The sequence below is a fragment of the Glandiceps talaboti genome, chromosome 5 (assembly GCF_964340395.1).
Source record: "Glandiceps talaboti chromosome 5, keGlaTala1.1, whole genome shotgun sequence".
In the NCBI taxonomy this organism is placed as follows: domain Eukaryota; kingdom Metazoa; phylum Hemichordata; class Enteropneusta; family Spengelidae; genus Glandiceps; species Glandiceps talaboti.
In genome coordinates this window covers 16,131,396-16,147,231 of record NC_135553.1, presented here as the reverse complement: position 1 = coordinate 16,147,231, position 15,836 = coordinate 16,131,396, and the positions used below count along the sequence as shown (strand labels likewise).

Genomic DNA, 15,836 nt, shown 5'->3' with positions numbered 1-15,836 from the left:
GATGAGAATTGATTACAAAACAAATGACCAGTTTACTAAAGGTGCTATGTTTAATTGCTAATCATTATATACCCTGTGGATCGGAGAATTCAATGAACCTGAATGCTGACCCTAATCCTAGCCATACTTAAACACTTTATACCCAAATAAAAAATGGTTGAATTCCTTACTTGATTAAATAGAGAGAAAATAAACTGCATACAGAGCAAAATAAACAAAGTTGCTAAATGTTTCGATATGGCTGCCTATTGAACTTTCCAGTGATTATTTGCTTTAGAAAGTACCTTAATTGTTGAAAGTGGGGGGGGGGGGGATTTAATAGTTGTCAAATTATTCAACATGGCTGTTCTATTGAGTTTTCTTACCTAAATATATCCTATACCTATTCAAAAGTAGGGAAATGGCATTTTGTAGGCTTTATACAGTCAAGTATTTGTACTCAAAGATGTTTATTTTCTCTTGGTTTTCTGATTTCAGCACCATCAAATTTAATACCCGAGAAAAATTGTCTACTGGCTTTCACCCGAAAAGGCCTTACAGGACTATTTTCCAGTGACCGTCATTTTCTGAAATTAAAACAAGACTAAATATAGTTACGTGAAAATGAAATTCTTAAAAGCATAAAGTTACGGTGAGATATATGAAAAGTAAGCCTGCAAAATAAAAGAAAGATAAAAGAAGAAATTGACGTAACTAAAACTTAAATAACTTAGATATAACTCAAAGGAAAAACATTAAATGTATGAGTCGCTTTGATTGTAGATTTGCCTCTGTGGGGGAGCATATAGCCGGACCCCAAACAGTGACTGTATGTATCCTTGCAGCTTACCAAACTCTACAAATACGTGCATGTATACATGTATATATGATAGCCTCACATCACTTGGTGCTGAGCATGCGCATATTCGGTACAACCATACTCGTCGAAGAGAGCTTCCCAACTTCTATGGTATAACAGTGTTAAACTGGATAGACAGTATGTAATTGTCGGCACCGGTTGAATACCACACCAACGACGAAGAGTATAGAGTGAGAAGGCAGTATTGCAATTATATGCATGGTAAGTCTTTCGTTCTTAAACTTTATGGTCAGTCTATGAAACTATGACTGGAAGAAGAAGAGCAAGAACAACAACGCAATGGCGGAAACCTTTTAACCTATTCACCTGTATACCATCTTTAGGGGTAGACGTTTGTGTAAATAATACGATGTGCGAAATGCGAGAAGATAAAAGTATGTATATTTAACATGGATACATGTATATATATATATATATAGATATATAGTATTATACCCAAAATAATCACCAGTCTGAGGGCCGAAATAAGAAATGTCTACAGAGTGGGTGGGTGGGTTGGCCGTACTTCTATATTTCTCACGACTCCACGGACTGCCTGATTAGAAAAATCACAACGTCACTGATTTTACTAATGGCGATCCTACCGGCGCCAGTACCTGAGCAAAAAGATTATCGTCTGCTGCTGAAATTTTGTGAACTTTAATAAAACAAATGATTTGTGATTTTAATTGTCATTTCTAAGTCATTCAGAATGTTAAAATACTATTATGAATTGAAAGTACATGTACATGTACACGTACATACTTACTGTGTTCCTATGAAAAACATGAAATTATGTACGAGTGCCCTGACAAAAGTTCGACTCACCTGACACAAACTACACAATGCAAGAACGATTTGATTGGCAGCTTAGTACTTTAACCTGAATGAACTTTAACCTTGATGTTTCATAATAAGAAATAATGATTGTTTATTTGGACCTCTACTGTGCATAGGGGCGTGCAGTATTTCTTAGATTGTTGTTTTCCTGGTCTACAGGCTAAATATAACAACGTTTTGACTATAATTTGCTACCTGTGAGGAAAAACACTTTCTATTAGTATCGAGATTGATACATTTGTAGCGGCAGGATTCGTATGATATTTTCTTAAGAAAACGGCAAATGATCTAAGCAACAATACGTGCCCCTATGCTACCGTGTATGTTAGGGTCATATTCACACAGTCTGGCGCGCAACTAAAGTACCCAGTGACCCATTTTAAAGGGACGCACATCTAACATCTCATGCCTCACCTTTTGTTGTCTTCCGCGTTTGACCTGTGACTGTGCCTGTATCTCTTTGATAGTAGACTAGCTATGGAAATAAAGCTTATACGCTCCAAGAACTCCTTTACAATCTTTATAATGTGTCGATCGGAGTTACCGGAGCGTATTTTTTAAGGTTGAATTGGGAGGGTCGGATGATATAATGTGTATGTGTTTTTAACAGTGACAATAGTTGATTTTCATGTTCCGAGATGCATTGCGTGAGGTGACGTCGCTTATGTTTAAGCTTGTTTTGTCTTTATTACATTTGAAATAACAGTTTCATCACGAATTAGTGGAAAGACATGTTGACCTCTTTATCTGAGAATGATAGTACTGCGCAAAGATATAAATCACCATCAATGACGGAGAAGGATTTTACTGATAAACCCTGGGTACCGTCAAGTGATATCCATCGCCCATGGTGTGTACATAACCTCCCTCCCCCTGCACGTACGTAATTGATTGCGTTGTATGAGGAGAAGGGTGATGCATCTAGTAACCTGTAAACACGTCTATTTATTTGTGCAAAGTTCTGTGTTGCAGGTGGAGACAGACATCTAATTTATAATTTGAAGGTCCGTACGTCAAATATCGATTTCTGGTCATCAAACCAATATCGAATAAGTTATGGAGCGATCGGTTTAATGGTTCGCAAACCCAACACATTACATTCATTAGACGCTCAGCAAGCAAATACGTTTAGACTCAATGTCACATCCATTCCGAACGGAAGAATGATACAAATTATGTAAAAACCAAAAAGTAACAGTGATGGTCAAGAACGTATATACCACTTACTGTATGAGATATCAAAAAACAATGAATGTTAAATACTAATAATTATACCACCCCTATCTTGCAGGTAATACGTCATGGCTAGACTTATTCGTATGTCCCGTGTAATTACTTCAACCCTGAGCAGACACTCTCTTCTCAGATCCTTTGCACCAACACATGATGGCAGCATATTAGCCAGCAGACGACATTTGACATCTATTATATGGAAGGGTCGACAATCGAGCGTCTGTGGTATAACACCTACAATGTGGCGTAATACTACCTCACACTCTTCCATAATGCCGATTAACCAGTATACAACACAACGTGGCATCCCCTTAAAACCAATCTTTAAGGAATTTGAAAGATGTGATTCAAAGAAGGAACTTAAACTTCAATGGGATGATGGACATACGTACGAGTATCCGTATGTTTGGCTCAGAGACAACTGCGCATGTCCATTATGCTTCGATGCTGGTATAAAACAACGCATTTTTACAATGAACAATTTAGATTTAGATATCGTACCATCCCATGTAACACTGTCTGAAAATTCTGAGACTATAACGATTTGTTGGCCGGACGGCCATGAATCAAATTTTACGGCGGAATGTTTGCGAAGTGTAGAGTTCAGCGAGGAACAACCGCGAAGAAATACCAAATTTTGGGGATCCGATCTGATAAAATCTCTACCAATGTTTAACTTTCAAGATCTCTTGAACGATGATCGAATCCTACTGCAATTTTTAGAAAATATACGTGACGTTGGGTTGATCTTGATGAAAGGCGTGCCAACTAAGACGGGACAAGTTCGAAAACTGGCAGAACGAGTATCTCACCTAAAGGTAACAGTCTATGGGTAGGTTGCACCACAATGTATATATATATGTACACGACGTGCAAAGTATTTATACTGTACGAAATACGGTACATGTCGATCACAATAAAATCGTCTTCAGCAAGTTGAACGAAATTTAGGACTATCGACACTACCGTTTTCAGGGTTAACATCTTTAAATTTAAATTTACCGGCCAATGCCACACAGACGTAAAGTATGTTGGGAAGAAAGAGGGGGGGGGGGGGCATTGTGTTTTCTATGAAGACTTCGAGAATTGTCCCATTTCGATTGCATGAAGGAAAACATCATAATTTAACTGTTTATAACATTTTAAAATAATTTTCCACCAAACCAGCCCAGACTTTTCTGTAGTGAGTAAGTTCGACCCAAGCAGTGTAGCATATACTGGACTTGGTCTTGATTTCCATACTGACTTGCCACAATACATGCATACACCTGGGGTAAGTTAATTGATTGATTTCTAGTATAATAAGATTTAGTTTTCATTTATAGTTAATGAGGTATTTGATACAAGAGTCTGCAGTGGATAAGTAGGTCCACATATTTGTTTTGAATGAAACGCTAATCTAATTGGTGGGATAAAAACACATTTCATTCTGATGTCGTGTGCGTTTATGATATTTCTATCACTCGCCTAAAATGTATTTACTACCACATAAGAGTTCTTTGGATGACGTCAGACATTCGTCGACGATTCTGTCATATATATTGTACTGATCCCGAGCTGCCAAGATCATCCTTTGAAGTTTTAGGACTCCCTACTCCTACCTAACGCACATACAGGCCGCTTTTAATATTTGTTTCATATCCTCTTTACAGATTCAACTTCTTCATTGTATTAAGCAATGCCCGGGTGATGGTGGTAAAAACATATTTTCTGACGGTTTCAATGCTGCCCTACAGTTAAAGGAAGAAGACCCCGAGTCATTTAACACACTGCTGTCAACAACCGTCTACTATTTCGATATTGGTACTGATTTCTACGAGTTCCATCTTAAGACTCCATGCACTATTCTAACGTAAGTAAAACTAGTTGTCAAATTTTACAAACGTTCTTCTCGTTTTAATAATCAGTTGGTTGTAGGTACCTATCTCTGATCGTCTATAAACCTGCGCATTGAAACAAGTCATTTCTCTGTGTACATGATACTTTTACTTAATAGACCAAGCAAGGTCTACATAATAAACTTTTACTTTTCTCAGGTACGATAGAATGAATGACTATATAGAGGTGCGTTACAGTAACTTTACGAGGGATAGCCATATGCCAATGTCCAAAGACAAAGTGTTTAAACTGTACAAAGCTATGAAGAAGTTTGATGACATCATTCACCGACCTGACAACCTTCTTACATTACGTATGGAAGATGGTAGGGAGCACCATATTTTACATATTTGATTCATTTTTTTCCTGTCTTCTGCCTTCCATTGTTGTTTCTTTCATTTTCAGGGCATAGTGTATTGTTCGCACTTCACTTCATTTGATAAGTGTACGCTGTAACTGTATATATAAATATATATATATATTATTAACTTAGGACTATGGACTAGATTAGTCCCTAGCGGATTATATCCATGGTCCTCATCAGGAATATTTTGCTCTTTTTTTTTGTTTTCTTTTAGTATTAGTGTAATTATTAGCCGGTAATTTTGTCAGAACTTGTAGCTTATTGACTTATGTGTGTGTGTGTGTGTGTGTGTGTGTGTGTGTGTGTGTGTGTGTGTGTGTGTGTGTGCGCGCGCGCGCGCGCGAGCGCGTGTAAATACATTACATCACTTCGAATTTTGCGTTGAACCACATCGCATTACATCACATCATAGCACCATATATCAGACCAGATCGGTGGATTATACATTTTGATACCACACAGCATCGCACCATTACATATGACACCGTACCGTACTTTACCGATATAACTTCTGATAATGTCAGATTTGGACATGTAACACGTTTAACAAAACAATATACATCTAACCATGCAACATGTACATTGTGACTGAAATCACAGCATATATCATACCTTATTCAGGATGTTCGTTCGGCAAACAAACTATCAATCTTATGTAACACTCAACATCTTTCTCACTACTAACAACAACAATTAATTCATTTTCTTGTACCCACAGGAGACATGGTTGTCTTTGACAATAACCGCACAATCCATGGCAGAACTGAATTCAAAGTAACTGAAACAGGCATGCGACATATCGAGGGTGGATACATTGATTGGGATGGAGTATACTCTAGGATTCGAGTTCTGAGAGCAAAACTGGGAATGCCAATATTTGATAATTAGGCTGAATGTGTGTTTTTTTTAAATCAGTGTTGCTGAACCGAGCAAAAATTACAGTAAAGTCCAATTATTCGACCAAGTTGGCATATTCAAGAACATGTCAAAGATAATGCCATATACATTTTAAACTGAATGCCTCCCGTATAGTAGTATTTTGTTCCTATTGTTGGAATGTACAATTCTGAAATTTGAAGCTTGCATACTTAACATGTAAGAGGATTTATATACCTGATAACAAGATTTTCTGACACTTTCAAAGCCACTTTCAATTTTCCATCACTGAAAAAATGACTGTCTTTAATATGACAGTAATTTCTATTTTTTTTTTTAAAATGGTTGTAGCCATCAACAGGTAGATATGTGCCAGAGAAACATGTATAATCACAGACAAGGAAGACACTGTCATCGGACATCCCAGGTACTCTGGTTTCCTCCTGCATTAACACTGAACCCAAGAAGGATGGCTCTCACTGGACTTCTTGGGAGCCAAGGGCTTATATACTTAAAGAACTATCTAATATAAATAAAAGATTATTATTAAGCCTAAAAAAATAATTGTTTGGTTCTGGTTACCTGACCCCACCTAATTTGTCACTGCAGAAAAAAATAATAAAATCGCCAACAACAACAACAACAACAACAACAACAACAACAACAACAACAACATCAAAAACCCTTGTCTATGGTATAATACATCACACACTGCAACTCAATACTGATATTTGAAAGAACTTTATTTATTTGTCATAGATCATACACATACATGTATGACAGTAGGAATCATCAGTTAAAGTGGCCATATGGATGAGGATTTGGCATTTATTTTGGATTTTTTATATATAAAACAATTTTATCTTGGCTTCCTTTTTGAAATTTCAATGTGAAATAACATTGAGCAAGTTTGTTTGTAAATCATTACATTGCAAAAACCAAAAAATGTGTAAAAAGTTTAATATTGTACATATTAGTGTTTTGCAATTTACTGAGTTACATTTACAAACAATGACTTTGTTGTTTCATATTGATTTTTCAAGTAGGAAGCCATGATAAAATTGTTTTTAAAATTAAAAATCCAAAATAAATACCCCAATCCATATCCTCATCCATACAGCCACTTTAAAGAAAAAGATCACATATAAAAAAATAATACTAAGCACATTCAAACTGTGTCCTATATAACCGTGTTCATTATTAACGTAAGTTCTTCATACACTGAATACACGAATATTAAAACTAACTTATTGTCAGAGCCATTCTATAAATTCTGGTCAATTAAGTTTTGAACACCCTAAATCTTGCAATGTTTTGCTAGTCAAAAACTAGTCAGTTGAGATAGTGAGATGACCCACAAAAATACAAATTCCAGAGACATACAGAACAATATACACAAACTGTTACTACACATACATGGTTAAAATATATCAGAAATGAAATGAAAGAAATAAAAATGGAAATGGTACAAAATGGCGAGTACTCTATGTTCTGTGTAGCTTTTGAACAGGAAGTGTTAAGATGACCGTAATTGACTTTGATTTCAGCATCAACCTCTTTGAACAATCTACGAAGACAAAAATAATAAGTATATTTTCATAAAATAGTTGTTTGTCAGGTTTATGAACATGCTTTGTCATCTAAAATCTACACATTTATATTCAAATTCTGGTGGCATTAGGCAGCTAAGAGGTTGAAACTTTGACGATATCAATTACAGAGGTATTGATATAACTAGAACTAAAATCTCCTGAAATATATCATGCTGAATGGAGAAAATTTTTGTGATTTTTTAATGTCTTGACTACATAAACCTACAATATAATATAATAAATATAATCGCACAAGTGCCCTGCAAACACCTCATGGGAATACCCCAGTACATAACAGATACAAATATACACTTATGTCTCATTGGGTTACTGCATAGCATTTTTAGGAAAATTAACATTTAAACAGGATTTTTTACATGGTGACAACAATTGTTGCCTAAAAATGGTGTTAAATAAACAATAGCAAATCCTCAGTAAAATCCCTAGTAACTAGTAATAAGCTTGACATTCAGTATGCATACCCACCTTATTTCAGTCATGACCCTTCTGCTGTTTCCATGGTATCCTCTGTTTCCTCAGTTGCTGTTTCTTCCTCTTCTTTCTTCTCAGGTTTCTCATATGCTTTGTCGCTAGGGGTAACCACAACCCCTTCCCAAACAGACATGTCAGTTGCTATGCCTACAGAAGAAGATGGCCGAAATAGTACACACATGCACAACATACTTCGACAAAATGTATACATCATAACGTCAATGCCCTATTATGTCTAGCATTTATTAAGCATCTGAGAAGCTCAGAATATTAGTTATGCAAAGTTTTGTTATAAATTAAAACCAGCCAAATATGTTCACATTACAATCATTTACTAGTGATGACAAGAGTACAAAACACAGTAAAATACTAGTTGGTGACTATTAACTTGTAAAATAAATATAAGTAACTAAAAAGACATTTTACCAGTAAATAGATACATGATGTACATGAAAATTATATAACACTAATTACTTACAAAGGTTATTATACACAAGCACTTCAACGTTTTTAACATTGAGATTTTCATCTGTCATGGTCAACTACCCTCATCAAAACGACAATTTCCATAGTTACACCTGACCACTAGGTGGCAGTATGATCTGTGTCGGTTGACTTTCCTGATCAGAATGGTAAATTCCATAGTTACACCTTGACCACTAGGTGGTGGTATGATCAACCTGATGAGGCCCATCAACAAAGACAGACTGAAATCTCAATGCTCACTAAAGTTTGAATAGCTTGTGTGTTATTACTTGTGTGAGTCATTTGATATACCAAACTGATGGACATTTTTGGTTAACTTATATACATTTGTATATCCAATACTTACTGGAATCTCCTTCAAGACCAAGTACTTTCTTGTAACCCCCATGACACAAAACACGAAGTAATGTCTGTGCAGTGTAGGCAACTTGATCCTGCAATATAATTAATTTGAAAATAAGTAAGCACTATGGCATAAACTTATAAAGATAGTTTGGTAGTATAAAATTTGTATGACAGAATTTTGTTGTCAACTATATGTCATGATTAATTTCACTAAAGTCTAGTGTACATCACAGTACATTGTGCTACATGCAAAGTGTACAAATCACACACTAGTCATTGATGTGTGTACTACACTACAAAATACACATTAGTCATTGATGTGTGTACTACACTACAAAATACACACTAATCATTAATGTGTGTACTACACTACAAAATACACACTAGTCATTGATGTGCGTACTACACTACAAAATACACACTAGTCATTGATGTGTGTACTACACTACAAAATACACACGTCATTGATGTGTGTACTACACTACAAAATACACACTAGTCATTGATGTGCGTACTACACTACAAAATACACACGTCATTGATGTGTGTACTACCATAGAGAAAACACACTAGTCATTGATGTGTGTACTACACTACAAAATACACACTATCATACCTGTTGCTCAAGAGTCATTGATGTGTGTACTCTAATATTTCCTCCTTCACATGGATCTGTAATACCGACAGAACCTGGCAGAAAGAAGCCAGCGGCTAATAACTGTAAACATCTTCTAAAGGCAGTGTTGATGGGTTGAGGTTGTCTTGATGGATTGTTCATTATGGAATAGTGGGCCTATAAAAAAGAATATACTTTATATACACTCTTTGCCTAGTTATGAGGGCACTAGTAGATATCTTTTACCCTAACAGCTGTTATGTAGCAACTATTTCCCAAGACTGAAAGCTAAGGGAAATAGTTACAACATAACAGCATAAGGGGTAACATTATATCTACTAGTGCCCAAATAAGGCAGGACAATAAGTGTTCTATAACACATCACGTTCTCTGTCAAGTATTCTTTCAAAGCAAATAACCGTGCTCCTGTAAAGTGTCCTAGGAAATATAGAAAAGAAATAGTGCCCTGTGTGTGCAAATTAAGGTCACTATGGGTCCATACCACATGATAGGAGTTACGCCAAACACTGACGGCTATATGAAAACTATGTAAATAAATACATTACATGTGAAAGTATGATTTGTGAGTGAACCGTGAATATATCATTTCTACTGACTCCGATCAAGCAATGGCACAGAATAAAGGCCCAAGATCAACTTGTCTCTGAAACCGGCAGTAATTGTAGGTGATGTAAAATCATGAAATGACTCTCCAGAACCCATACACTATACTCTTACTCACCAAAAGATCTACAATCCAGGGTGTGAGGGGTTCAAGTCCATTGAATCTCATCCGCAGATCTTTGAGTATACGAATCAAGACTTTGATACTAGCAAAAGAAGAGAAAGGAAAAATAATACTATATGAATATCTGGTAATGGCAATCAAATCAAATCATAAATATGCATAAATCATTAAACATCTACAGCAATTGTGGGAATCATATGATACAAAATCAGCTGGATGCCAATGTACTTTTGCAATACTTGCATGTTTTCTTACCTTGAGTGGAAAGCATTTTCTTCAAACCAGCGTGCATGTCTGACAGCAGCTAAATGTCCTTGCATTATCTTACCATCCACTACAGTGAACAAGAAATTTACATGGTTGTTTAGCAGGTGGATAAAACCCAAATAAACCTGGAGACTTTACATGGCAATACTGCCGACCACTGCACTCATTAAGATGTTCACATGATTAGGGAAATGTAAAACAAACAGTGTACTTAACAAACTCAAAACAAAACTGGGGAGTTTATAAGTAATTAAATCCAATACTACCAACCACCGCAGTGATCATGAAATTGAAATGGTATAAACTTTTCCCAATGTGTCACATACATTTCTGGTATAGTACTATATGTGCCATACATACATACATACATACATTCATATATATATATATACATATATACATACATACATACATACACGTATTAGCTACACACTCTGAAGATCACAAGGCTTAAAAGTATTTCAGTAACGGTAAATCCAAAACATTGTGGATAGTTCCTGGGAAATTCCCTGTAGCCAGTTCAATGCTGTGCAACATACAATCATTGAAAAAAAATATTGGAAATGCTCTTAGACTAGATCTTCAAACAGATCATTTTTTTGAACTACATGTACAAACATACTTACAGTGTAGATCTGTATCTAGTTTTCTGAGATTTGGTGGAATTGTGGTTATCAGTATTTTGACAGTGGCTTCGGCAGAGCTGATTTCAAACCCAGATTCATTGGTCAACATTGTCAACACTTCGTTAGGATCTGTGACTTTCAGCAACTCTAACACTTTGTTTCCAAGAGACGTTACAGCTTCAACTACAGAGAGATTGAGAGAGAGTAATTAGATTTGAACAGTGGGAACATTCAACATTTTCAGATGGTGTATTCCGAATAGGTGTCTATATATACATTACATGAATGTAAATAATTTTTTATTCTTTGATTAATTACAGAAAGATAAAATATATAAAAGCCAATATACATGTACACACCATTTGTACATACTTGATGGTAGATACTTATTCCTGTACAAATCCAAGCTCATATTCAAGACAAGAACAGAAAAGTCACTTGGTTGAAAAGTAAAAATTGACTGGCGGGTACTTTGATCTCACCTGTTGGTAAAATTTTTAGTATGACAACAACATCAGCCACATTATGTCCAGTCATCACAGTTCCTTTCTTGTGAGATCCAACTTGTCTGACTTCTTCTAGTTGCTGTATCAAGAAAAGGGCAAGATGTGAGAAGTTTGGTTCCCTATTTAAATTTGTCATATTTCTCATTTGTCTTGTTTCTGGGTTCGATCAAGATTTAAATGCCTCAGTATTACAGTTTTTATGTTTATGAAATTGCTGCACAAATTATGTTGAGTTTCATGATTGCTTCTCAATATTTGCCATTGCAAAGTGATCTTCAAACAGTTATAGGCACACTTTGGAAAAGGATGAAACATTAGGTGTGAAAAGCATTTGCCTGACAAAGCTACAGAAAAAGTTGGCCTAGAACAAAAGAATAATCATATACAATCCTGTGGCTTCACTGATAAGATAACACTAATTTGAGAACCTGGAATTGAAACGTTGGCCTTTAAACAAATGTTACATGTACATACATTGATACCCCAACTGGGTTGTTTGAGAAATACATGTATCTACAGGGGACAACTGAAAAGCTGTATTTTTAGAGGAGGCAACTGTACATGAGTTTCATTCACTGTATACCATTGTTACTCACTGAGTGACAGAAAGCTACAACTCATGTGAATTATGCTTAAAAAATCATGATATACCGGTAACTTTCATTTCATTTTGTTGTTGTTGTTGTTGTTGTTATGAGCTTAGACTGAATTAATACTTGTAGTTCAGTTTATGGCTTTTTTTATCATAAATAGAAGAGCAAAATAAGTTCTAACACAAACTCTATGAAAATTAAAAGCAATGATAATTTTTATCAAAACTGCTGGTTTAGGAGAAGTTTGGCTCACCACTTCAAAGTTTCCAGGTGCTACAATAAGATTGTCCAGGACATTGTTAATCTTTGTCACCAAACTGAGAATGGCAGCTTGTTCACTAGCTGAGGGTGTCAGGTCCTGGTTTCTTTTTAGCAGTGCCTAGTAATGATCAAAAGAAAAAATTAATTTAAAAATTAGATGAAAATCTTTATTCAGACAAAAGCTACATAGCTGCTTCAAAAACTAGATTCCAATAAGGTAACTTTACTACTACTACTACTGCTATCAATTTCTATTCTACTAGTTGAAAATCTGTCAGTATCAATCAGTTAATGTACTGAATAAAATGTTTAAAACCCTCTGAACACTTACTCAAACCAATGATATAACTATTAAAGTGGCACAAGCCGAGCTCACAACCCGTTTGGCTCCAGAAAAAATACTGACATAAAACCATAATTAAACTATACAAGTATAATGTTAATATTGATACATGCCTTTGGCAGCACTAAAATCTTAATTATTCTTATTCCATTGAAAACACAAATGATAGCATAACAGTGGTTTCCTTGACATATTTATACATAAAACAAATTATGTCATCGAATCGTTTATGTATACTTCTTCTGCCAATTGCAAGTGATAGTTAAACATGCTTCAGTCAGTAGAATTATATTATATATCATATTTAGGTATCATTTACTCTAGCAGAATTACACCCTCAAAACATATCAAACAAAGCTTGTGCTCCAATAAGAATTTGAATTAAAATCATTGAATAAACTGAATGCTATAAAGATATCCATAATAACCACACCATGCTTACAATATGTGTGGTTACATGTAGGTCTTACATTCAGAAATAGAAAACACTGAATAAAACAATAATTTGTTCAAATGGTTACTGACCTCTGTGAAGGCACTTTCATCTGGAGCTGGTTTCACTCTTTGATAGGCACCTTCACACTAGAAAAAACCATAATATTCAACCACTTACAGTAAACTGACCATACAGAATTATTACAAAAGTTCATTTGAATAAGTTAAATAGGACAAATTTGCTAAAAATATTTGCTTCAATGGTTTTGGGCTGTGGTAAACATGGGTGCTGTAGATCTAAAACTTTTAATAAAATGACCCCTTATGACCTACGACCCCTTATTAGGCCCATGTGTCGATATAGGTCATGTGTGCTGAATAGTGGGTCAGTCTGTTGACAAAGACTGAAGTGTGCAGTTGAAAATTTCACGTAAAATTTGTGTTTGGAATAAAAGTTCACTTCAATACTATAAATTACATGATGTGACGTTATTGATGAAAACTATATTACGATGTAAATGTATCAATGACAAATGAAATATTGAATAATTTATCTATCTTGCACCCTGTATTCATCACACAGAGGGTTGTTGTAGTTATTTACAGTGCACCAACATCAAATTACCCCAATTCCCTTTATAATTCTAATACTTGGGTACATCTCTACAATACTATAGTAAGACATATGTAAACAAGAAATGTACATTCGGCAAAATTCTGCTCTTTTCTTTCAATGGCCTCTGAAATCTCAGGGGAAAAAATGGTTACATACATTTGTACAGTATTTCAAAATCCCATACAACATTCTTCAACAGGCAACAATAACTGAGAGTTTGTATTTTTTACCTAACAATTATTGCATTTACCGTTGTGTTTTTGTTGTTGCGCAAGTACAAACTAGTGACTGGAGAAATTAGTAATCAATCGGTAGTTGTCATCTACATGACGTACAGTACGTATTTTGATAGAATTCAAATGACAGACTATAAGGCTTGAATATAATATATTATTAAAAATTACCTGTATAAAGTCAAATGGCATATGTGGAATAAAAGTACGAAATCTGAAAGAAAAATGAGAAAAAGTAAGTTTCACAAATTTCATTTACAACTTGTCTAGTCTCTGATAAATCTCTTTCATATACAATGTACTACTATACAATGCATGCATATAGCAATCTAATGATGTGAAAATTGTTGTTAAAAAAATATAATGTACCTTCATCCATTTATACCAGTAAATGTATATGATAAATACATGTACATGCATATGTATATATCAAATTCAATGAAAAACATTGTAAATATTACCATTACAAACTCATTTACATGACAGCTGTACATGATATATGAATACAAATGCATCGGTAATCAAAATACAAAATGTGTATATAGTTGTTGGAAATTTATCTGAGCGTGTGGTTTTGTCAAGAATGGGTATTTTTCTTGTTTTATATGCTGGAGCCAATTACATCCTATATGGGGATGGTACCATTACTAGCCTGGATATGGTCATACATGTGTACACTTTTAACCTACTAAATACCATGCATGAAAAGTACATACATGGAAATGCAGTTATGATGAAGGGTGCTACAGTGTACTTTTACTTACTGTGGCTGTCCAGGTGATCTATATGGCATTGGTCTACCACCTCTACCACGACCCATACGACCCCGACCTGAATCTCTGTTTGAAAGCAATACAATTTGATTCACTATTATTTACATTGATATCAATCCATTAGACAAACTACGAGTGTATGTTGACAATCAGTAAATGAAATACCGGTAAAGCCATAGCCTGCATAGGGCTTCCTACCAATTGAGAATACTCGAATGCTACAAATAAGACTCAATTTCAATAATCCATTCATATTGCTAGGAATAACTAAATACATACATTTGTAACAGCTGATTAGCATTGTTAAAAATAGGTTTCGAACATTTGTATTTACTGAGTCCAAGCTCACAAGAGTCACAATCACATGCCATTGTGGTTGAAACATAAATAAGCGGCGATCACCATGCACCACTCACATAATGAAAACGCAGCGAAAGGGAATACCTCTAGAAAATCGTTTGGTTGTGACACAAGCAATCGGCGTCACCTTGAAATCCTCAACACGATAACCTTACCTCATATTTCCTTGTTTTTTAAACGCCGATCGAATACACTTTACTAAGATCCTTTTCTTTATGTATGGAGATGGCGTGGGTTTGATTTGTTTGTTCGTTGACAACATTCTCGTGAAAGGACGCCCTCAACCTATTTCGATGTAGTAGCTGAATGGCCATAAATGTCAACATATCAATACAGGGAAAACATACATTGTATATCATCGCTCACATATCGAACACATGGGAAGGGAATACTTCTAGAAACTCTATTGAAGCACGCAAAACTCAGTCTGCGGCCAGTGAAGCTTCCCGGAAACATTGGACTGAGGTTCGGACTTTAACAATGGCTTGAATAGGCCAAATGAAAGCTACATACAT

At 35.2% G+C, this 15,836-nt stretch overlaps 2 protein-coding genes across 2 annotated transcripts; one reads left to right on the top strand and one right to left on the bottom strand.

Annotated features, from left to right (window-relative positions):
- Nucleotides 1-783: 783 nt before the first annotated feature.
- On the top strand, nt 784-6,526 carry LOC144435212 (gamma-butyrobetaine dioxygenase-like). Its single transcript, XM_078123792.1, has 6 exons — nt 784-1,060; nt 2,970-3,743; nt 4,079-4,184; nt 4,564-4,763; nt 4,948-5,114; nt 5,872-6,526. The coding sequence occupies exons 2-6, from the start codon at nt 2,980-2,982 to the stop codon at nt 6,039-6,041; spliced, it is 1,407 nt and encodes a 468-aa protein (XP_077979918.1). The 5' UTR covers nt 784-1,060; nt 2,970-2,979; the 3' UTR covers nt 6,042-6,526.
- Nucleotides 6,527-7,011: 485 nt separating this feature from the next.
- LOC144435090 (interleukin enhancer-binding factor 2 homolog) lies at nt 7,012-15,541 on the bottom strand. Its single transcript, XM_078123643.1, has 13 exons — nt 15,477-15,541; nt 14,953-15,027; nt 14,360-14,402; nt 13,430-13,486; nt 12,554-12,679; nt 11,684-11,786; nt 11,202-11,384; nt 10,564-10,642; nt 10,303-10,390; nt 9,561-9,737; nt 8,946-9,033; nt 8,108-8,260; nt 7,012-7,596 (listed from the first exon to the last, which is right to left on the bottom strand). The coding sequence occupies exons 1-12, from the start codon at nt 15,479-15,481 to the stop codon at nt 8,118-8,120; spliced, it is 1,167 nt and encodes a 388-aa protein (XP_077979769.1). The 5' UTR covers nt 15,482-15,541; the 3' UTR covers nt 7,012-7,596; nt 8,108-8,117.
- Nucleotides 15,542-15,836: the final 295 nt, after the last annotated feature.

Excerpts from the sequence above, each read along its gene's own strand:
- LOC144435090 (XM_078123643.1), bottom strand. Across the intron at positions 10,643-11,201 it reads ACTAGATACAGATCTACACT|TGGATGGTAAGATAATGCAA; the intron begins GTAAGTATGTTT and ends TGTTCACTGTAG. Across the intron at positions 9,034-9,560 it reads CAATGACTCTTGAGCAACAG|GATCAAGTTGCCTACACTGC; the intron begins GTATGATAGTGT and ends ATTATATTGCAG.
- LOC144435212 (XM_078123792.1), top strand. The coding sequence starts at position 2,980 with ATGGCTAGACTTATTCGTATGTCCCGTGTAATTACTTCAACCCTGAGC. Across the intron at positions 4,185-4,563 it reads AATACATGCATACACCTGGG|ATTCAACTTCTTCATTGTAT; the intron begins GTAAGTTAATTG and ends TCCTCTTTACAG. Across the intron at positions 4,764-4,947 it reads ACTCCATGCACTATTCTAAC|GTACGATAGAATGAATGACT; the intron begins GTAAGTAAAACT and ends TACTTTTCTCAG.